At 56.6% G+C, this 22,894-nt stretch overlaps 1 protein-coding gene and 2 non-coding genes across 3 annotated transcripts; all 3 read right to left on the reverse strand.

Moving 5' to 3' along the window:
• Positions 1–4,545: 4,545 nt before the first annotated feature.
• TRNAE-CUC (transfer RNA glutamic acid (anticodon CUC)) lies at positions 4,546–4,617 on the reverse strand. Its single transcript has one exon. It is a non-coding gene; the product is annotated as a tRNA-Glu (tRNA).
• A 359-nt stretch (positions 4,618–4,976) lies between these two features.
• TRNAL-CAA (transfer RNA leucine (anticodon CAA)) lies at positions 4,977–5,084 on the reverse strand. The gene is made up of 2 exons: positions 5,047–5,084; positions 4,977–5,022 (listed from the first exon to the last, which is right to left on the reverse strand). It is a non-coding gene; the product is annotated as a tRNA-Leu (tRNA).
• Positions 5,085–5,968: 884 nt separating this feature from the next.
• On the reverse strand, positions 5,969–19,298 carry LOC127029194 (zinc finger protein 271-like). Its single transcript, XM_050914809.1, has 9 exons — positions 19,142–19,298; positions 18,883–18,981; positions 17,693–18,373; positions 17,339–17,521; positions 16,685–17,284; positions 11,591–11,787; positions 10,322–10,427; positions 7,994–9,367; positions 5,969–6,018 (listed from the first exon to the last, which is right to left on the reverse strand). Exons 1-9 carry the CDS (start codon positions 19,296–19,298, stop codon positions 5,969–5,971), a joined length of 3,447 nt encoding a protein of 1,148 aa, XP_050770766.1.
• Positions 19,299–22,894: the final 3,596 nt, after the last annotated feature.

A 22,894-nucleotide genomic window follows, 5' to 3' on the forward strand; every position in this document is an offset into this window, starting at 1 on the left:
TGAAGGGCAGAGAACTTCCAAGCAGCGAAACAGCACATTTGTTTTTTTTCCTTGTATTGCACAAAGGGGCACCCATTTAAATCTATCTAAATATCATGGAATCCATTCCGCATCCCAGGGATACCTCTGAGCTAGCATCCAAAATATCCTTTCTGGTGATGGAAATGGGCATTTCCAGATGACAGTTCATCTATTGGACACTCTTACGTAAAGCGCTGCACAATTTGGGTTTGATCCTGTCTTCATTACTATGGAGGGAACTCGGAGCTCAGATGCCTTCAGTGAAATGGCAAAAACTGTCCGAGTTGTACCAGTATTTTTCCAGAACGGAGAACTTTGACCTACCAAAGCACCATGAACCATCCCTTGGCTGGTTCACCACATCTTAGCACCATACGGACATACTCAACTCTGTGTAGGCACCTTGGCTGGTCTGCTCCTAAAAAAACCCCCAAGAAATAAACCCACCACAAACTACCCTTCCCCTCCAAACTTTCTTGTCCCTTCTATCCTTTGCCTTATGCCTAAAGACTGTCTTTTTTTTCAGTTAATCAGATGATTTTCTGATTTGATTGAGGAAACGAAACTCAATGTTGGTACTTCCCAGACTTCTGGACACTGAGCGGTGATCTCAGCACCAAGGCAGACACCGGCCTCGTGGAACGGGCTTCCCCCGAAAAGCGTTTTGCCACAGGTGGTTTTGCAAGGTCATTGGCTCTTCTTAGTACTATTTTCTTACTGAAATCCTCCTTTTTTTTTTTTTTTTTTTTTTTCTTCTTCCTGCAATGTTTTGAGTTCTTGCGTTGGAGCCCAGAGCTACATGCATCAAAGCAGAAGTAAACTCATTCCCTTGTGCTATTAAAAGTTTGGTCTTTAGATGTCTGGGTGTCTTCCCTGGCCATCCAGACAGCAAGGCTGAGAGCACAGTGCAGCTTTGGTATTACTGGTTTTTTTCTGTCTTCTTTCAGTACTGCTTCCTTTAGTTCTTTGATTGCAACAGCTCCAGTCTCCCGTGCGGAGCTAACCTCATCACCATGCTTCATCCCATTCAAGTCTCAACAATATTGTGGGTTTTTACTAAGTTTAATCATAAAACATCTCGAGGTGCAAGGGAAACCTAAGGATCATCGAGTCCAACTCCCAAAGTTTAGGTAGAGTTTTGGACAATCATGGCAAGGGACGCGGGGCTTTGGAAAGATCAGGTGGTGGTGCCCACCCATGATGCCACATTAGTCTACTGTTTTAAATAATGCCCCAGAAGAGTGGATTGCAGAACCATGGCAAGGTCAGGACTGTGAGCATCACATGGACTTCCCATGCGTTACCCTTTCCGCGAAGTCGTGCTCTCAGAAAGTTACAAAATAAGTTACTTCTGGGTGACTCTGGTCTTTGGGGAATGGTGCTTACAAACTGCTTAAGCCACCGATGACCAGGGTTTTAATCTTTGCTGCCCGGTAGGAACCACTGAATATATTTGCATCTACGGGATCTCTTGGTTCTGGTGGACTTGTGGCATAGACATTGGGGTTTTGTGGTGCTATGTTCAATGGGTCTTCTTGGAAGAAGCCAGGTTGTGGGTCTTGCCCAGCAGTGTGCTTGTTGATGGAGCGTGGGTCGGTTTCTATAGCAAGGTGGAGATTTTGTCGTCCCGTTTCCTCTGCCTGCTCCTGGGGCAATTTAATCTTCCCCAAAACCGTATTCTCAGTGTGGCTGCTGGGATGGCCGAGGAGGTTCATTGTGCTTTTAACATCGCCTTGGTTGTGCCATTGATAGGGTCAGTCTCTTCCAAAATGATGATGTTTTTAATTCCAGGACATATCTCTGCCTGCGTCAAGGCAAAATTAGGAACTGATTCTTTGCATCCAGTTCACCAGCTTTCATCATGATGTCCAGAAGTTCCCCTTTGTCCTCATTAAAATAGGGTGATGAATGTCTGTGGAAACTTTCCTTCTAAGAAAAACTGAAGAATTGCATGTTTTTCTTGAGGTTTTTGTCCCAGAGCATGTCTCCATTTAAGAAAATCCATCGGTTTGATTCAGGTTTAACTTCTGGAAAAGGCAAAGGCATCATTTTTCTGCAAAAAAACCCTTGTTTTGTGTCTGATTTTTTACTAGCTTGTGATTACCAGGTTGTTTTACTGATACCTGTGGGTGTCTACACTGAAAACCCAGCAACAGGTATAATCTCTTCATCTGAAACAATGATACTTCTTGTGGGATTTGGGGATTACATGATGAAACCAGTACGTCCACATATTCCCAGGACAGCTAGAGATTTTGGAGGGAGAGTAGTTTGTTTAATTTTGTTTTGATATGATCTAGCTTAACGCGTGTCCTAACAAGCTGCTTTAGGATCAACCACTCAGACAGCGTTTATTGTCTGAGTATAAGTAACTCATACCACCGATTGCAAAAGGAGTTCCTCCCATGTTCCTGTTCCCGTCGTCTGCTTCCGTGAAGATTACTGGAAACTGAGTTTCCACCTGAAACCGATTACGACATGAAGCTTGGAGAAGGACAGCGGGAGGGTTGAAAACCAAATTGAATCAGCCGGTGTGAAATCGGGGAAGAAGGGACAATTATTTGCGTCCAAATAATTGTCTTCTGGTTTTAATGCTGTTTTTTCTTAATGAAGGGAGGAGCAAAAAGTCACGGTTTGGTCCTTCAGAGTCGGAGGGGGTAGCTGTTGGTGTGGGACATCGACTATGGTTTTGACAGGGCATGGAGGAACTTGAAAGAATCATGGGAGGTGTGTGCATGTGTGAGCATTTACGCATGGATATGAAAAATGAGCTTTGTATGTAAAGCATGGGGAGGGAAAAGCCTGGGCTGTATCTGGGTTGATTTGTTAAGTAAGTAATTAGCCATAATGAGTCTTCGAGCTGGTAGATACAGGTCTAAGGTCTGCAGGCAGTTTCTGTTGAGGAAAGATGTTCTTTTAAAGGATTTTCTTGTCATTCATTTCCTGCTCGCCCAGAAGACTCCCAGGACACGTATTGCACGTACTCGGCCCAGTTGTGCAACTGTGAGACAAAACTTTTGAGATTGGGGCGATATTCTGAGAAACAAATGCTAGTTTTTTAGGTTGGGTGGAAGATTTCCATTGGGAGGGTGAGCATCGCAGAGGGGTGAGGAGTCCTGGAGGTCTTCAAACCTTGCAGGCACCCATCACGCCTGGTTGCCCTGGCCAAGAGGGACCCCAGCAAGCCACACTGGCCAGGATTCTACCCATTGTGAATTTGGGGGGGGGCATTGTTCACTTGGCCAATGGTGGGGCTCAGAGCTGCCCCTCATTTGCATGCTCACTTGCATAAAATGGGGAGGGTGGGGTTGTTCGTAGGATTGAGGGGTCCGGGCAGCGCAGGGACAAGGCTGAGCCATGGTGTCTGCTAGGGAAAGAAAGAGGAGGACCCAGCAGGGAAGGAGATCCCAGAAGGAAAGGAGACCCCAGCATGGAAGGAGACAGAAGAGCCATGGCAGGAGATCTCTGGCCAAGCAGAAGAAGCATCGGGGCCAGGGGAAGCGTCAGCCCAGGGAGAAGCAGAAGAAAAAGGCTTTGAAACGCGCCTCCCACTCCATCAATGCCAAGACACTCAACCAGATCAAGGGAGACGGACGGTTCCTCTCCCACCAGGCGAATGGGCTCATGATCAGCTTCGTGGAGGACATCTACAAGCAGGTGTCGAGCGAGGCCGAGCGGCTGCGGAGGAAGAGCCACGATCCCCTCGTCAGCCCCGCGCACGTGCAAGCCGCGCTGCAGCGCGTGGTGTCGAAGAGGAGGTGGAGGCACGTGCCCACTGCGGTCTCAAAAAACAGGCACTAGAGAAAACATCCTCCTTCCCTTGAGGTTCGGATGGGTGGCAAACAAGACCTAAAGCCCAAGGGAGAGGAATTAAAACACCAAAACACCCCAATTGCTGAAAAGACCTGTGCGACCACCAGTTTGGGAAGACCTGAGCAATGCACCAGGTGGACCGGGGAGTTTGTCGAATGAAATAGTCAACGTGGCACTGCAATAAAGCCCAAACGCAGCAGCCTTTGGTGGTGTCGGATGTTTCTTTTGCAGGAAAGGATGATGAGGGGTTGGGCTGTGGCTTGGTGTTTCCTCAGTGAGAATCTATAAGCAGTTTTTACCTTAGAGAAATACAGGCTTTCACGGCCTCCTTGCTGCAAGTAGATGGCTATATATACTTGAACGTATGTACCTTAATCACCAGCAGATGATGGGAATTGCTGCGGGCAGGGGAAAAAGTCCCACCAGTCTAAATTACCCTAGGATAGTGATGGTGATGCTAAACTCATCCCTCATCAAGTTATTATCCGTGACAATTAAAGCAGCGACTCTTAAAAGGAAGGAAGATCAGCCTGGCCACATGCTGCGCAGCAAGGGTGCCAACCGGCTTTTGGAATAACGGTGGCGTTTGCCATCGCTGTGTGTGCTTCGAGGGTTGAATTTGCTGTGAAAAAGGCTATTATTGGTATCATCAGAGGGGAAAAAAAAAAAAGGAAAGTATTTTGTTGAAGGGGCGGGGGAAAAAAAATGAATTTCCCTGACCGGGAATCGAACCCGGGCCGCGGCGGTGAGAGCGCCGAATCCTAACCACTAGACCACCAGGGAAGCTGTGAGAAAGGTTTACGGCCGCGGACCCACGCGTGGCCCCTCCACGACAGACCCCCCCACGCAGGGGGCGGCTGCGCTGCCCCCGCCTCTTCCTGCAGCCCAGACCCCCGCGGGGCAGCGTGCACCCCGCTGCCACCTCCTTTCCCTCCTCATCCCCGTGCTTTTTCTCCACGCGTGGGCGCAGTTTGCAACGGGTGAACAGTAGAGATTGGTACAGGACCAAGTTGGGGTTTTTTTGGAGGAGGGGGGAAGGAGAATCGGCGTTTTCCCTAACTCGGGTGCGGGGATGATGGGGGAATTGTTTAAAAAAAAAAAAAAATTGTAAAAAAATTTTAGTTTTCAGAAGGAAAAAGCTGTGTCAGAAGTGGGATTTGAACCCACGCCTCCATTCGGAGACCAGAAATCCCCAGGCAGGGAAAGCAGAGCCTTGAGTCTGGCGCCTTAGACCACTCGGCCATCCTGACACTGTCTGGAATCTTCCTCACCCTCCTCATCCTCAAGAATGACTCCTTCCACAGCTTGAGCTTTTCTGCCTCCTTTGTACCCCCCCCCCCCCGCTTTGTACCTCCCCATCACCTCTAAAAAGAAAAATTAGGAGAAAGATGGAAAAAGAAGGGGCACGCTCACATGCTCGCGGTGCCAGTAAAATCCCTGATTTGATTTAATTTAACACCAACTCAGTTTTACTTTCTATTTTTATTCCGTAGCCAAACTGCCCGCTTTTCTCCTTATCGTTTGCACTCTTGGAAGTCTCCCCTATCACTTTGCAAAACCCAGCAGCGTCCATCAAAGGCTTTTTTCCCGACATTTCTCCGGTTGCCCCAGAAAGGCAAAGCCTGAAATTTCCAGGTTTAGCTCTGGATCTTTCTGAAAAATTTCCCTCCTCGTGCTGATCACGCACCTTCGTTAAGCGAGTGCGATAATTAACCTAGGAAGAACCGAGATCAAGTTGTTTCTGGCTCTTTCTCCACAAGGAAACGCAGCAGGAAAGGTGGTTTTGGAGAAAACTTTTTGGGAGTTTCATTGGGGTTAAGTCATGTCAACAATAGGGTATGTTCTGTTGGCCTAATTCCATGCTTTTTGGGCAAAATATCCTTATGCAAATTCTGGATGAGGAAGAGCTGCCTCATAAGGGCTTTGCCGCCGCTGGCCAATCCTGGGCTGCACTGTCAATCCCTCATTTGAATATGTCCACCTATATAAGAGCCGTGGCTCTGGTGGGACACCTTTGCAGGGAGGAGCACTGAGTCTGAAGGAGACCCCATGGCTGCAGCCACCAAGAGAGGAGGAAAAACCTCGAGGAGGAGGAGGAGGAGGAAGCAGAAAGTCCAGCGGACGAAGCCTCTGCTTAAGTGGAGAAGGTCTCCGGCTCAGGCAGGGCGATGGAAACCAGCTCCGAAGGGATTAAGCGGCTGGTTCAAGAAGGGATCCTGCAACAGGTACATCTCCAGGCTGCTGAGCCAGCTGCCGCCGCCGACCAGGCGCATGTCGGTGAAGGCGAAGAGGCTGATGAACATCTCCATGGGCGTCCTTTGCGAGGGGTTGGTCACCGAGGCGGACCGCCGGAGGAGGCAACGCCGGGGGTCCTTCATCGGTACGTTGGAGTTGCAGGCTGCTGTGGATAAGGTTATGAAAGGTGAAGGTGGAGTGTGTTTTGCCTCCTCCATCCCCAGCAGATCTTCTTGCATGAACTGAATAACAAGGGCCTGTCCTCTCGCCATGGATATCTTTCCTTGTCTCCCTCATTGCATGCCTGGGAGAAGAAGAGAAGAGGAGAAAAAAAGAATAAACTCAGAGTCTTTCTCACCCGCCTGATTCAATATCATTCCTGTAAAGACATGAGACCGCCAAACCTGGCATCCCACCAGTACCCCTGCACCCACATGCCCACGCAGGAGGTAATTTGGAGGGCAGCTCCTGGATGGGAGCATCTTCAGCATCCTGCCCACGTAAGACGACATTAATCAGCCCCCCATGATGCTGGTGGGAGACCACCAAAGTCCGTCTTGACCTCTGAAGGCCCTCTCCATGCAGCCGTGAGCTGAGACCTCGGCACCTGCAGGGAAAGACCGCTCCCCATCAGGAGATGCCATCCTCATCTCAGACCACACCAAATGTCTGGGGAGGTTGGAGATCCGCTGGGGAGGTTTGCCATGGTTGGAAACAGGGCCATGGCCTCTGAGACGTACCTGAAGTTATACTCATCTTGGCTTGGTGCTGAGTAGGAGAGAGAAATGTTGTTTTCTGCCACTGATTCTCTTTATTTGGGGTAGGGGAGGTCTGTGCTTATGGGTTTGGTGTGTTACAGTGTTCAAGGAGGTGGGAGATGGGTGGGTACCGCACCAAAGCCCGGTGTTGTCTGGAGCTCCCTAACCGTGTTCTCCAGCCAAAGCCCAACGATCTTACAGCTCAAATGCAGAAAAACCCGACATTGAAACAGGAGTAGGTAAGGCTGCAAGGACAGCCTGCAGCTCAGCAGGGCAGTGAAAAGGCTGCTTACCTTGCCGTTGGCCAGAGCTCAAATAGCTCCAGGTGTCTGGGCAGCTCTGGGACACCCAAGTAGATGAGTTCGGCCAACGAGGCCAACAGTTTGGGCCCATCTGCAGAAGGATCAGTGGCCTCCCCTGGGGTTTTGACCCTCCCAGCTCAGGGTTCCCCCCTCCATGGGATCCAAAGTGATGTGGAGTGGTAGGAGGAGACCAACCCCGGTGGCCTCTGGCCCCTGGGCTTGTTTCTTGCTGGCTGCTGGAGCCCCTTTGGGGACCCTGAGTCTCAGGGGCTTCCTCCTACCCCAGGCTAGGGGAAGAAAGGGACTGGGGGGGCTCATGTGCCTCGACTCCCCACGGGTGCACACACATACACACACGGAGATCACAACTGGTATTTATCACACCACCTTTTATTCCCGAAGCTGTTATCACTACTAGCAAATCACTGGAGGAGAGAAGAATGCCAGATGGAAGATGAAACAGCCCTTGGGCCCGTTGTATCAAATGTCTTGGTGTGGGGATAGTTTGGAGCAGCGAGGAAAAACAAAGGTCCTTTTTGTTGTTGTGTTTGGGCAGGGTGAGAGCAGGAGATGCCCTGGATTAATTTGGCTGGGAGGAACGGAGAAAATGGTGTTTTCTCTCTCCTCCAGCAGAGCAGGAGGAACCTCACCCAGAGCTGGTGTTTTCTGGTGATGGTGGCCACGCTTGGTCCCTATCCTTCCCTTCATACCCCCCGATACACAGATCTTTCTTCCCTCTCCCACGTGTGCCAAGATAACCAGAGTCCTGGTTGACTTCCAGTCTCTGGAGAAGACCTCCCGCCTCGGCTGGCATCACTGGGCTTCACCAGCACAGTGTGGGAGCTGGAGCCACTCATGCACAGAGCTGGTGCACCCCGTGGCCGTGGTGGAGCCGCCGGTGTGTGATGACGTTGGAGCTCTGGCTGAAGCTCTTCCCGCACTCGGGGCAGCGGTAGGGCTTCTCCCCGGTGTGCACCCGCCGGTGCTTGGTGAGGGATGAGTTGACATTGAAGCCCTTCCCGCAATCCCCGCAGACATAGGGTCGCTCGCCAGTGTGGACCCGCTGGTGGGTGGTGAGATGAGCCCGTTGGCTGTACTGCCGCCCGCACTCCCCGCACCGAAACGGCTTCTCCCCGGTGTGCACGCGCCGATGCCGCGCCAGGTTGGAGACCACCGCGAAGCTCTTGCCGCACACACCGCAGAGGAATGGGGTCTCTCCGGTGTGGCTGCGCTGGTGGGTGAGGAGGTAGGAGCTGGTGGTGAAGCCCTTGCCGCACTCGGAGCACTTGTAGCGCTTCTCCCGCCGGCCGGCACTGCGGTGCCGGATGAGGTGGGGTCGGTCGCTGAAGGCCTTGCCGCAGTCGGCGCAGGTGTAGGGTCGCTCGCCGCTGTGCGTCCGTTGGTGGGCGATGAGCTTGGAGCTGATGGTGAAGCCCTTGCCGCAGTCGGCGCAGGTGTAGGGCCGCTCGCCGCTGTGCAGCCGCTGGTGGGTGATGAGGTTGGAGCTGCCGCTGAAACGCTTCCCGCAGTCGGGACACTCGTAGGGCTTCTCCCCGGTGTGGGTGCGGCGATGTTTGATGAGGTCGGAGCTGACGTTGAAGCTCTTCCCGCACTCTCGGCACGGGTACGGGCGCTCGCCTGTGTGCAGCCGGCGGTGGGTCACCAGGTGGGAACGTTGACTGCAACGCCGGCCGCAGTCGGGGCACTTGTAGGGCTTCTCTCCGGTGTGGCTCCGTCGGTGGCGCGCCAGGTTGGACACCACGTTGAAGCTCTTGCCGCAATCGGCGCACTGGTAGGGCTTCTCACCCGTATGGATGCGACGGTGCGTCACCAGCGCCGAGCTGTGCCTGAAACCCTTCCCGCAGTCGGGGCATTTGTAGGGCTTGTCCCCACCATGGCTCCGCTGGTGACGGAGCAAGTTGGAGAAGACCCCAAAGCTTTTCCCACAGTCAGGGCAGGGGTGCTGGGACCCCTGTCTCCGGGGATGGAAGCTCTTCTTGCTGGTGGGATGAGGGATGGGTCCATCCCTGGGGTGAAGGCTATGGGGGAACAGCAATTCCCTGCATGTCCCTGGAGTTTCCCTCCCAGGATGAACCTGGACCTCCTCTTGGCCTTTCTCTTGGGAGCTCTGGTGGACATTGGTTGGCTCATGGTGCTGGGAGACGTCCTCCAGGCAGGTCTTGATGTCTGGGTCTGCTTGTGTGGTGCTGTCCCTCATCCCACTCACCGTCCCATCCTCTGCAGAGGAAAGAGAAAGAGATCATGAAGAGTCAGTCCCTGGCTGGGGTGGAAAAGGGAACCCACCGATGAAGCAGGATGGGGAAAAAATGGAAGGGGGAAAGCCAAGAAAGAAGAAAGCTCACGTGAGCTCCACCTTCAGCCCAGGCCCAAACACTGACCACTGGACAGCTGGCGAAGCTTGGGCTGAAGTTCAGCTTCAAACCCCAGCTCTTAAAACCCTCTGTAACCCAAAAGGAGAGCTTCTGCCTTTGTTTCCCATGGGCTGAGGGTTCCCCTCCAATGTGCATCTGGAGGCAACATCTCCCAAGGGACCAGGAGAGGTTCTGGGACCCCTCTCCTAGAAGATACCAAGCTCAGGGTGGATGTCTTAGGGTCTGGGTAGAAGTCCCAGGTGTTTTGCTTTTCTTCCAGATGCTTCCTAGGTTATTTAAGCCAGCTCCTCACTTGTGGAAGAGTTGTTAGAGAAGGGCCTTGCATCTGAGTCCTGGGGAGCTGGGGTCCACATCTTCTCCTCCAACTCCATCCCAGAGGAGATCCTGTCAGGCTGAGGGTCAGCAGAGCTGGCTCCTGAGACAGAGCAGAGGTTTGGGAGCATTTGAGGAGCTACTACGAGAAGATTTGGGGGCTCTGCTGGAGAGACGACAATGCAAGGGCTGGGCACAGCTGAGAAAGGTCTCTCTCCTTGTTCTCTTACATAGCATCTCCTTCCACCATGGCCGGAGAGAACATGGGGCCAGATGGACCATTGGTCTGATGTGGTAGAGCATGTGCTCCTCTGAAGGAGGTGGGGATGGAGGGTGCTATGGGTCCCCAATATGTGTCCCAAGGGGGAAGCACAATTGCCAGAAGCAATGGGGAAAGACTCCTTCACCTCCAAAGTCTAGAGGAGCATCCCCTGTGCCCACCCAACCCCAAGACTTAGCCCAGGAAGGAGGGAAGGTGCGTCTTTACCCACAGAGGAGTCATTTCCAGCACTCTCCTGCATGGCTTCCCAGTACTGGGCCCGCTGGCCGGGATCGGTGAAGTATCGAGCCACCTCCTTGAAGGTCACTGGACACTGAAACAACAAGGATTTCCCAGCTCAGCGCCTGCCACCGTGGGTCAGCTCAAGGCGGCAGGGAGAGGAGCCAAGGCTACATTCAGCAGAGCTGCAGGAGAGCCCCAAAAGACGCTGGCAAGGATCAGAGATATCAAGGTATCGTTCCCCATGGGGTGTAGTTAAGCTGTGGAAAGCTGCAGGACATCATAGATGCTAAAGGTTCAGAAAGCGGCTGGCTAAGCTTATGGGGAGGGAGAAAAAGAAACCGGAAAATACTGAGGGTTGTTAAACGCCCAGAAATGCCTGACGGGGATGATGGAGCTGAAGTAGCCCAACCAGGCTGGGCTCAACCTCTCCACCCTGTCCTCTGTGCCTTTTCCTGTCACTTCGAGACACAAAACCCCATGCCCTGCTGTGACTTTCCACCTTCCTCGCGTTTCTGAGATGGGTATCTTGCGTTCAAGGCTCAGTCTTGTAGCATGCCCGCCACGGGCTCCATCCTCTGCTCCTCACCACCTCTCCTGCACCCTGACATTCCGCCTGGTCCCAGTAAAGGAACTGGGGCTGGACTGGGAGGCAGGGCGTCCCGTGTGGGTCTCTCCCACCCTCCCTGTGCCCGTCACCTGGAGTCTCTGGCTCTTGATCTGGTGTGGGCAGAGGGCTGCTGCGTGCCTCGATGGGCCTGGGGGTGCAGGCAGGGCTCTGCCTGCCCCACGCCAGCACCCACTGCCACAGCCCCTGCTCGGAGCACATCCAGGATCCCTGGAGAGTCCCCTTTTCCCCTCTGCCTTCAGCATCCAGCTGATCCAGCCCCTTCCTGTGTCCTCCCATACCCAGCCGAGCTGCAACACTCCCAGAGCCACCCGGGTTGCTTGGTGTCCCCCAGCACCGGGGCTTGGTCCCACGGCCTCCCTCGGGGACATCGGTCCGCTGCCACAAGCCGAGGAGTGATGGAGCAGGGAGAGAGGATCAGGGAGGCTGCAGAAATCAGCTCCGCTCCCTCCTTCGGCGGGGAGGCAGGGGTTAAGCGCCCGTGCATTTGGGAGGGCAGGATTTACGGATAATTCCCCATCCTTGCGCTCTTTCCGAAGCAAATTAAAAGAAAATTATTGCTTCCCCTCTGCTCCCAGCTTTTCCCAGCCAGGGAGGGATTAAATCGCCACCAAAATCCCTGCACATACCGTAGAGAAAAGCATCCGCGTGGTTTCAAATCTCCTGGGCTTTCTCGGAGGCAAAAATCCAGGCTCCTCTCTCATTCCCCTGCTGCACTTCTTTATCTTCTTGTTCGCAGAGTTGTGTTTTCCTTGGCTTTCGTGATCTCCTCCTCCAGCAACAAGGAAGGGTAACTTGGTAAGTGGAAATTCCCCCTTCTCCCCACCTGCAAGCACATGACTCCCGAGCCTGGAGCTTTGGGGGGAAAAACAAACCGTTTTCCCCAGCCACGTGATGAAAAGACGGTTTGGGCCACTTTTCCAGGTGGAAAACCTAATTTCTTGCTTGCACAGCTCCCATCCCTGATGCTGATCAGGCCACCAGCCTGGTGTCCCCCCTTCCCACCTGGGGGGATGCCCTGCTGCCCCAGAGAGACCCCCATCACCTTCCCCATGGTTGCAATACTCAAAATATCCCTGCTGCTGCTGTCACGATCCCCTGGCAGAGTTTCTAGCAAGGCTGGGGTTCTCCAAAACCGCTGGGTAAAAGGGAAGAGCATGGGGGTAATGCGGGTGATGGGGCAGGACCGTAGCGGGGTCCCGTGTGCCCCCCGTGGGTGCTGGGGAGCCTGTGGGGAGGGTCGGGGTGGGGGGGAAGCCGGGGTTGGATTACCTCTAGAGGGCTCTGGGTAAACGCTGCCACCGAGGAGCCTGTTCTTGGCGTCTCCTCTATCCCGGATACCGGCTTGGGCTTCCGGAGCAAAGCCATGCCCGGCATCGCCTCCATTGTGCCCTGCTGTCGGGAGGCTTGGCGTTCCTCGGGGTGCAAGGGGGGGTCTGTGCATCCCCCCTCCTTGCAGCCTCAGCCTGGGAAGGGAGGACGTTTCTCCCACGGAAAGCCCTGCGGAGGCAGCTCCAGGCTCGGCCGACAGCGAGTCCTGAGCTGGGGACTCCAGGTAACGGGGAAAAACCCTGAGCAGGGATGTGCTCCTGCTCTGCAGCGGGTCCTGAGCTGCGTCAGGGCTGGAGCTTGCAGGATCCGGCCCTTAGGGATGTTCCCAGGAGCGGCAGCTCCTTTGGAGAGAGGACAGTGGATAAGCAGGATGGAGAGGGAGCCCTTGTCCCTGCACGCACCCAGGGCTCCCCAGGGATGGGGCACGCACCCTAGCTCCTGGGACGTGACCCCCTATGCTCCATCAGCCTGGGAGGGCTGATTCCCAGTCAGATGAGGACCGGGGGAACTGGGATGCTGGAGGGAGGAAGGCAGAGATTGCTGTGAGATGCAGTCTGCCAGAAAGATGAGGGGGAAAACAGGGACCCTCCTGCCCCGCATCCCCAAGCTGCTGCGTGCAGGCTCAGGCTTAGGCCTGGATGGAGGGACTATCCGTGTGCTGCAACCAGGGGAAAAAAAACCCCAATGTTCGTCAAGACATCCCCAGAAAAAGCATCAAAACCTGAGCAAGAAGCACTGCCCAGGGGATTTCCCCCATTTCAAGGGATTTTTCTTCCCCACGGGGATTTTCAGGAGCCCTGAGTGAGGAAAGGAGGGAGAAACCCTCATTCTCCCAGCCGCCGGCACTTCTCCCCGTCATGGAGCCGTGGGTGATGCTGGACCCGCGGCAGAAAGCCCTGTACCGGGATGTGATGCAGGAGAGCTACGAAACGCTGATGTCCCTTGGTAAGCAAACACAAAAAAGCCTCTTTCCTTCTCCTTGAACATTCCCCCCGTTTTTCCTTGCTCTTTTTTTTTCCTGTCTCTGGCAGGGAAGCAAAGGGATCGTGAGTGGGATTGGAAGGGGGGAGGAGGAATCCAGGCAGGTTTTGAGGGGGATTTCCCCAAACCCCAGCCCTCTCCTTAATTTTTTTTCTGCAGGAAAATGTTATTGATCTCTCCGCGTTTATTTTTTTTAAATTGGAAATACGGGCAATGGGGTGTGCTTAGCATCCCCACGTTCCCAGTTCAAACTGGGATCAGGTCTCCCATCGCATCTCTCTTCCTTCTCTCTGGGAGACCGAGTTTTTTAGGGGAATCCTGTTCCTGCTCCATCAATTTAAATGCCACCCCCTGCTCCGGTTGAGGCCACGCTCTCCCCTTTTTCTCCTTTTCCCGTCTCCCCAGCAGCACAGGGGCTGGTGAGTGAAAAAGCAGCGGAGGAAGGAGCAGCGGAGGAGAGCTGCGAGGAGCTCGAAGCACGTTCGTCCCGCAGCCCGGAGAGGGAGAAGACCCTCGGCTCGAACAGGCGGAAAACAAAGCGCCCGGATAAAGCCGTGCCACACGGCACGGCCAAGATGCCCAAAGCCACGGCGATCCCCAAACTGGACTGTGCCAAACCCCTACGTGGCGGGGCCAGCAAGGGACCGGCAAGGGAGCGGCCATTCAGCTGCGCCGACTGCGGCAAGAGCTTCCCATGGGCTTCGCACTTGGAGCGGCACCGGCGGGTGCACACCGGCGAGCGACCTTTCGGCTGCCCCGAGTGTGGCGAGACTTACAGCCAGAGCTCCCACCTCCTCCAGCATCGCCGTACCCACGCCAGCGACCGGCCACACAAATGCGGTGACTGCGGCAAGCGCTTCGCCGGTGCCGCCGAGCTGGCGGCTCATGGCCGGGGCCACGCCGCCGAGAAACCCCACAAATGCGGTGACTGCGGCAAGGGCTTTGTCTGGGCGTCCCACCTCGCCCGGCACCGGCGGGTGCACACCGGCGAGAAGCCCTACCGCTGTGCCGAGTGCGGCGAAGCCTTCAGCCAAGGCTCGCACCTCGCCAAGCACCGCCGTAGCCACACCGGCGAGCGGCCCCACCACTGCCCGGCTTGCGGCAAGACCTTCTGCCAGAGCTCTGACCTGGCCCGCCACCGCCGCACCCACCTAGGCAAGAAAGCCCTGCGCTGCAGTGACTGCGGCAAGCTTTTCCGAGCCGGGCCGGCGCTGGCGCGGCATCAGCGGTGTCACCGGCGGGAGCGTGCCCACTGTTGCGCCGATTGCGGGAAGGGCTTCGTCTGGGCGTCCCACCTGGAGCGGCACCGGCGGGTGCATACGGGCGAACGCCCCTTTCCCTGTGGCAGCTGCGGCGAGCGCTTCGCCCAAAAAGCTCACCTCCTCCAGCACCGCAAAACCCACTCCCCCGACCGGCCCTACAAATGCGGCGACTGCGGCAAGCGTTTCGGCGAGGCTCCCCCCTTCCTCGCCCATCAGCGGGGCCACACCGCCCAGAAGAGCTACACTTGCAGCGAGTGCGGCAAGGGCTTCGCCTGGGCGTCCCACCTCGAGCGGCACCGCCGCGTCCACACCGGCGAGAAGCCCTACGAGTGCCCCGAGTGCGGTGAAGCCTTCAGCCAGAGCTCCCACCTCACCAAACACCGCCGTAGCCACCTCCCCAAGGCCGCTTTCCCCCTCGCCCCCCAACCGCTGCCCCTCTCCAGGACCCGGCTGATGGGGGAGAAGCCCCACGGCGCCGTGGGGCTGGCGAAGCCACCCGGAGACTGCAGTGGGGAGGAGCCCTGAAAGACCGAGACCCCCCCCATCGGTGCGGTGGATGGGGAGGGAGGATCGTGCCCAAGGGAAAACTCGGCTTGGGGACAAATCGAAGGACACCAAGTGACATTTAAGGGGCGGAGGGTGGCACCGGGGAGGGTGACGAGGCCACTCCAGCGAGGCATCGGGGTGGGATTTATCCTTCCTGATGTCTCCCAGCAGCGATGGGTGAACGGTGCCTGCGAAGCGGACGCTGGAAAACGGACATCTCGGGGGAGAGGGAGCCTCTTCCCGAGGGAAACGGTGCTCTTCTCCACCGGGACAGGACGGGGGTAACCCGGGGCTGGTTCTTGTGCCAAAATACGGTGTCATTTGTGCCTGCTCCTCACTGCTGGCAGGCTGGAGAAGGGGATGCGGCGTTGCACCGATGGAGAGGGCAAGATGCCGAGGGCGCAGCGGGCTAGGCGGCGGGAGGTGCCGGCATGGGGCGAGGAATAAAAAGGGAGCCCCGTACCCCACAGCTGCCTGTGTCTGGCTCTCCTTGTGCACCGACCCCGGGGCTCCGTCGCTTTTCCCTGCTCCTGGTAGGAAACATCGCGAGTGTCTTCTCCCTCTCCAAAGGCAAAAACATGCTGAGACACGTGAAGGGGTTTTTCTTTTTTGTTGAACTACCTTCTACTTTATTACCTGCTAACCCGCGCCAAGGAAAGCCGGCCTCTCCACCCTTGCCAAATTCCCGGCTTGACGCATCCCAAACCGCCCTCGGCACAACCCAAGCAGCATTTGGGGGGGTCCCAGCAAGGAAGCAGCAGAGCTGGTGACTGATGCAGGTCCCCACGGCTCTTTTCCGAGCCGTTTGCCCCCAAAATCCCCCTGTGGAAGGGGGTTCCCTGGGTGATTTTACCAATGGGTCCCCTCCCATACGCCCAAGCTGTGTCACCCCCCCCCCTTCTGCCTCCCCACAACAGGGGGCAGAGGATGAGGAGGATTACAGGGAGAAGTGTCATCTCCCCACCACCCTAAATTATCACCCAGCCCTCCCCAAATCCACCCCCAGCCTCCCCTGTCCCTCCTCTCCCGGTCTCCTCCCAAAGCCCCTACGCTGGTTGCCACCCCCCCCGGCACGCACCGCTCGCCCTCCCTGTGCCCCCTCCCCACCACCACTTCACACCCCCCCCTTCCCCACCCTGACCCCCACCCCAGGGTATCCTGGGCCCCCCCCCAGCTGCTGCAACAGCCTTTTCCTGCCCTGTGCCGGGGAGGGGGGGACAGGCCAGCCTTCCACCTCGGCTGTGGGGCATCCCCAAGGGCGGAGGGTGGCTCTGAGCACCCCCCCGGTCCCTGCGGCCCCATCTCAGGAGCTGGGGGGAGGCAGGGAAGCCCAAGGCTCCTGGGGGGCAGAGGCATCGTTTTGCAGGCTGTCCCCCTCCCCAGGCCTCCATGCCATGGTGGGGGGCAGGAGAGCCTTGGTAGCCCAGCCCCTGGGGGCTGCGGAGGAGGAAGAGGAGGAGGAAGGCACGGGGTGCTGCTGGAAAACCGAGCTGGGCTCTTCGAGCCAGAGGTCGGAGGGGGTGGGCGTCCCCCCTCGCCTCTCGCCCTCCCACCACGCAGGCGGCAACAAGGAGAGGGGGCTGCGGCCCCCGGTGCCGGCACCATGCAGTCGCTGGTGAGCTGCCAAGGCCGTGCCGAGGCCGAAGGCTTTGCCGCATTCGGGACAGACGTGCCGCTTCTCCGGGCCGCCCTGCGTGTGGGCACGCTGGTGCCGGTTGCGGTGGGAGCTGCGACCGAAGCATTTGCCACAGTGGGCGCAGGAGAAGGGTTTCTCGCCGGTGTGGGTGAGCCGGTGTCGGTCGTAGTGGGAGCTCCAGGCAAAGCCTTTGCCGCAGACGCCGCACTGGTAGGGTTTCTCGCCCCGGTGAAGCCGCCGGTGCCGCTCCAAGCTCGCCGGCGTGCTAAAACCCTTGCCACACTCGGGGCAGGCGTGGGGCCGGCCCGGCTGGGCGGCATGGGTGCGGCGATGAGCCAGCAAGGTGGAGCTGACGGCAAAGCTCTTCCCGCACTCGCTGCAGCGGTAGGGCCGCTCGCCGGTGTGTACCCGGCGGTGCCGTTCCAGGTGGGAGCTGACGGCGAACGCCCGCCCACACTCCCCGCAGCGGAAGGGCTTCTCCCCGGTGTGGATGCGGCGATGGCGTTCCAGGTGCGAGACCCAGCCAAAACTCTTCCCACACGCCCCGCACGGGTAGGGTTTGCCGCCTCCTCCAGTATCGGCTTCCTCGGTGGCTGCTGGCACGGCTTTGGTAGTGTCACTGGCTTGCTGCTGCCGGGCGTGGGTGCGCTGGTGCTTGGCCAGGGCTGAGCCCCAGCGGAAGCAGCGTTTGCAATCCGGGCAGGGGTACGGCCGCTCGCCGGTGTGGACGCGTTGGTGCTTGAGGAGGTTGGAGCTCTGGCCGAAGCATTTGCCACACTGCTCGCAGCGGTAGGGCCGCGGGGGGCTGCCAGCGGGTTCGGCACCGGCCGGCGGCGTCTGGGTGCCCTTGTGCTTGAAGCGCTGAGGGTCTGTCTGGTGGTTGAGGCGCTTGCCGCAGTCGGCGCATTTCTGGGGGGGTGGCGGGGGCTCTTCCTCCGCCTCCCCGTCCTCCTCATCCTCGGAGGCGGCGGCGGCAGCATGGGTGCGCATGTGACGGTCGAGGTGGGAGCTCCAGGCGAAGGCTCGCCCGCATTCGGCGCACTGGAAGGGCTTCTCGCCGGTGTGGATGCGCCGATGCCGCTCGAGGTGGGAGCTCCAGGCAAAGGCTTTCCCGCACACCCCACACTCGTAGGGTTTCCCACCCAGGTGGCTCTTCTGGTGCCGGTCAAGGGCCCCCGGATCGGCGAAGCTGCGGCCGCACTGGGGGCAGCGGTTGGGTTTCTCTCCGCCGGGCGCGTGGGTACGCTGGTGGGTGAGCAAGGAGGAGCTGACGCTGAAGCGGCGTCCGCATTCGGGGCAGGCATAGGGCCGCTCGCCCGTATGGACCCGCTGGTGGATGGTGAGGTCCGAGCGTTGGATGAAGCACTTGCCGCAGTCGGGGCATTCGTGGGGGCGGTCGCCGGTGTGGATCTTCTGGTGCTTCACCAGGGCTGACTTGTGGCTGAAGCTCTTCCCGCACTCGCCGCACGTGTTGCTGGGTTGGCTCTCGCCCGGGCGTGTGGCCGTCTCCCCCGGTCCCCCCCCGCTCCTGCCTGCCGTCGCTCCGGCCTCGGCAGGGCTCGAAGGATGCTCCTCGCCTGCAGGTTTCACCACGTCGGGCTCTTTCTCAGCAGCTTCTTCTCGAGGGGGTTCCTGCTCCGCTCCTGCTCCATCCTCTGCGGGGCACAAAGAGAGACAGACACAACCCAGGTAGGAGACATCGTCTCTCCCAGGGCTGGGAAGATGGGAAGGTGGTAGGAAAAGGACGGCAAGGAGGGATTCCTCCTCCTTTTTTATTTCACACACTCTTCCAGGTAAGTACCTCTAGCAGAGGCATCTCCGATCCCCATCGCTCCTCTCTGCCACCAACATGGACATGGTAATTAATCCACCACCTCCACTGCACCTCCATGGACCACTCCAGAAATGCGGCTGTCTAGGAAGGGGGTCCGGCATTTCCATTTTGGCCAGGACATCCCTCTGGCATTACAGTCTCTCCTCCTCAGCACCTTTCTTCCATGCCGTGGCCAAACCAGGCCTTGCAGCCTGGGGTACGGCAGCAGCCGTTACGGTGGTGGTTTGCCCATTTTGGGGAGAGGTCAGCAGGAAGGAAAGCACTCCACGCTTGCAGGAGCCGAACCCAGGCTTTTTCCCCACCATGGTCGAGGCACAATTGGAGGCTCACCTGCGGCCGGGGTGTCCCTGGGCACGTGAAGATCCAGGGCTGTAGGTTCATCCCCGTGGTCCAGGCGGGACAACAGATCGGGCTTGGAAACGGGGAATTCTGGAGAAGAGAGGGGGGATGAGCAACATGGGTCAGGAGGGTCTGCCCTCCCCAGCAGCCCCCCCACCCCAGCACCCCTTGCATGAAGATGTGAGGATCCAGCAAGCCGGATCCTCCGTCCACCCCAAATTTTCTGCTGTGAGAGGGGTAGGCTCCTCACCCAGCGCCATCAGCGTCTCGTAGCTCTCCTGCATCACGTCGCGATACAGCGCTCTCTGTCGCGGGTCCAGCAGAACGTACGGCTCCATGGCTGGTGCCAGCAGACCCCCTGAAAGAAGGAGGTAACCCCCGTAAGCAGAGCCCAGCGTGCAGCCCATCGCCAGCCATCATCCTACGGATTTGTATCCGTTGGTTGGACTCTTCATGCAGACCCCTCTATTTTATTAACCTGTGGATTCTCTAATAATCTAATAGATTATTATTCTCTAATAGGCTAGCAGAAAGGCTAAGCTGAATCACAAAAGGCGCAGGGACAGGCTGTTAATAAAAACCTCCATCCTTTACCCCGCCATGTATTTTCCCAAATCTTGCAGGAACTTTATACCCTCTGCCTCCATCAAATCTGGCTAAACAATTTTTTTTCCAAAAGTTAATGGGGAGGAGGAAGAAGAAGGGGAAAACAGAAATACAGAGAGCATGATTTGTTAAAAAAAAAAACAGAAAAAGAGGCAAACCCCAGCCCATTAAGAACATCTTTCTGTAGCCTGCAGACAACGCTCTGCTGAGAGATCCTTACACTAAAATTCATTTTCACCCAGATTTTATCTACCAGCTAATTCCTACTGCACCAAACCCTGGGTGCTCCTCTTCGCAGAGACTCCTGTCCCAAATCTTCCAGAACCCCCCCAAAAAAACACCATAGCAATCGCTCCTCCTTCTCAAAGAGGATAAATCACCCAGTTATTTCTCTACATAAATCTCGGGTGCTTGGAGCCCATGCTGGAGGGGGAAAAATGAGTTTTCCCAGCTGTAGGAACTGGGTTTGGTGCTCTCCTTTGCAAAAATCATTTAAAAGCAAATTACCACCACTCCCCCGACCCTTTCCTCATCCTCCTCTGTGAGCAGCGGGCATATTAGGATCCCAATGTGTGGGTTGATTTTTTTTTTTTTCCTAGCAGCAGAGCTGTTACAGCTGCGGAGGATGGAGGAGGTAGGTTGGGAAAAGGTGGATTTGCAGAAGGTTGTCACCGACTTACTGATGCCAGGAATAAAAGGGCGATTTCAAGCACGGACTGCAGATCCCTCCTGCAATTTTTGCTGCCCCCCCCCCCCTTTTTTTTTTTGAAGCCCCCACCAGCATCTCAGCCCGCTTCATTTATTCCCCGGTAGTTTGCCATCCTGCTAAAAAATAAAAATAAAGGGGTCAATACCGCACACCCTCGCAGGCACCTCCGCTCCCGGCCCCCCGGCAGCCCGTCCAAAAATGAAACCCACCCGCCCGAATGAAGCGAGGGGGGAAGGACGGATGCCTGCAGAAAGACAACGGGGCTGGGTTTTTGGTGGGTTTTTTGTTTATTTTTTTACTATTTTTCCCCCCTCCCCAGGGATGGAGAGCATCCGGGCACCGAGTTTAAGCCTGGTGTGTATGCGGGCACCCTGGGGAGGAGAGCCGGAGGGGACGGGAGGAGAGAGAAAGGGAAGGATGGAGGAGGAAAGGAAGGGGATGGAAAAAAAAAAAGGAGCCATTTTCTGCTCCCTCTCCGCATCCAAAGACCAAACCTCCCCGTTACCTGCAGTCTCCGGCTCGGGAGGTGCTGTCGGCAAAGCCCGGAGATGCCCCCCCCACACTTTTTCCCCCTAGAAAGCCCCTTTTCCCCCCAAAAAATGGGGCAGGGGGGCAGCGAGGGGCTCTGTGTGTGTGTGTGTCCCCCGGGGATGCGAGGGCCACGGGGAGTGGGTCAGCACGCTGCGGCGGCCGCAGCGTGACCGAGGAAGCCTGGTCCCTCTGATATGCCGAGCAATAAGAGTTAAAAAAAAAAAAAAAAAAGGGAAGGAAGGAAGGAAGGAATTAAAAAAAAAAAAGGGGGGGGGGGGAAGAGAAGGGAGAAAAGAGCTCTGCACAATTGCCAGGCCCTCTGGTGGCAATAGCGACGGTGTCTCTGGGCGGAAATTAAAAAAAAAACGAACACCTTGCAAAGTGAAAAACGCTCACCGGTGTCCTGGTGAGGTGTTTTTTCCTCGAAATGTGGAAAAAGGATGGTTTTGGGGTTCGCCTGCCCCGCTGTGGGGACGGGAATGTGCCCCCAGGAGACATTTTCCTCACGGAGGGCTGCGGCGGTGGAGCTCCTTGCTGCCAGCCAGAAATGCAACCCCGTAAATTTATTGGTGATAAACCCATTAGGGACCACTTTGGGGTCAAAACCCCTGAATTTGGAGCCGGGGGAGGGTACTGGGGAGTGTTTTAGCCAGTGTGGACTGAGGGGACTGGGCTGCCGGTCTGCAGAAATCCTCCCATTGCGGCAGCCGTCCCGATTCTTTACAGTGGGGAAAGGGTCTGGTTTTGGGGGTAAAAGGGGGGTTTTCTGTCAACGGGGGTGGCTGCCTGCATGTCAGGGATGTCGGACCAGCAAAGAGCACAGCCCAAATGTGTTTCAGAGCCCCATGAGGGGTTTGGGGCTCACAGATGCCTCAGAAATGGCCCCGTCCCCCCCTGGACCACAGCGGCCCTTTTGGGGGGCTTTGCCCCCTGACAGGGCCCGTCACCATGGCAACGCCGGCTGGCTGCCCTCACCCAAGATGGACCCCAGGGCTTCATCCCCCAGGGGCCATCTTGAGCAGGGCCCTCCTGGGAGCAAGGGGAAGGCCACGGCCATCTCGCCCTGCTTGCCCCAACCGCCCTATGCTGAGGAGGAGGCTGCAGCCATCTTCCCTCTTGCCCTGCCTGAGGGCGAGGCTGCCATTTTGGAAGAGGGCAGGGGCCGCCATTTTGGAAGCGGGCGCAGGCCGCCATTTTGGAAGCGGGCGACTCCCCTCTGAGGCTATCCCGACACGCAGGCCCTGAATCAACGGGTTTTCACCCCAATTTCTGCCCCCCCCCCCCCCCAGTAATGTCTTCTGCAAATATTTCATCCCCGATGCATATTTTACTAGAGACAGTAAGGAAAATTTAAAGAAAGGCAGAGAAATCGTGGCGTTGTATCCTCCGTCTGCCTTGCGCTTCTCCGACAGCAAGAGGGACGCTCCTGGTACAGATTATAAATCTGGGGAAGGGCTATTGCATGGTTGCAGGGAGGTCTTGGGTTATTTTTCCCTGAATTCAGGTCCGTTGAGCTGATCTGTGACACCCACGGTGATGCGGCAGAGAGGCCGATGCTGTAAAAACCACCCCAAAAAAATCCTCCCACCTTCACGCCAGAAACCCCCAGTTCAGTGACCGCCACCCCTGAAAATGGATTTCTGAAGGAAAAAAAAGTCCACAGGAAGCTCCTCCAACTTCTTTTTTGCAATATTTAATCCTTTACGCTGGAAAACCTGTCTGCTGGATCACGAATGAGTGAGCCCAGGGCAAAAATGTGCCCCTTTCCGCAAAAAGCACTAATTTTGAGGCAAAACGGGCTGCCTTGAGGGTCTGCTGCGACCCAGGGCAGCTCCAAACTTGCCTGGCGTCTCCTTTTGTTAACAAAAAAATAGTTTAAAAATGATAAAAAGCAAAGCCAGGCAAACCACCCACTGGCTGATAGCGCCGTTAAGGCTTAATTATGATCGTGAAGCTGCGATTTAAATTAATTAAATGGCGCAGGGGTTGTTGGGGTGGGTTTTGAGCACCCACATCCACCCCCTGGGATGCTCCCCGCACCCCGCTGCCTTTGGCACCCCAGCCCCAGTGCCTCACTGGCGCTGGGGTGAATTAACCTGATTTAGGGGCATCCCTGAAAACATCCCTTTGCTCCGGTCTGGTGGTGAAAACCAAGGG

This window comes from Gymnogyps californianus, unplaced genomic scaffold (genome assembly GCF_018139145.2).
Source record: "Gymnogyps californianus isolate 813 unplaced genomic scaffold, ASM1813914v2 HiC_scaffold_84, whole genome shotgun sequence".
In the NCBI taxonomy this organism is placed as follows: domain Eukaryota; kingdom Metazoa; phylum Chordata; class Aves; order Accipitriformes; family Cathartidae; genus Gymnogyps; species Gymnogyps californianus.

What these genes read in the sequence shown, in the direction of transcription:
- LOC127029194 (XM_050914809.1), bottom strand. Translation starts at nt 19,298, where the DNA reads ATGGGCTGCACGCTGGGCTCTGCTTACGGGGGTTACCTCCTTCTTTCA. An exon ending in CGAGACGCTGATGGCGCTGG is followed by an intron (nt 18,982 to 19,141) that starts GTGAGGAGCCTA and finishes TCTCTTCTCCAG; the next exon opens with AATTCCCCGTTTCCAAGCCC. An exon ending in TCACATGCGCACCCATGCTG is followed by an intron (nt 17,522 to 17,692) that starts CCGCCGCCGCCT and finishes CCGCTGGCAGCC; the next exon opens with CCCCGCGGCCCTACCGCTGC.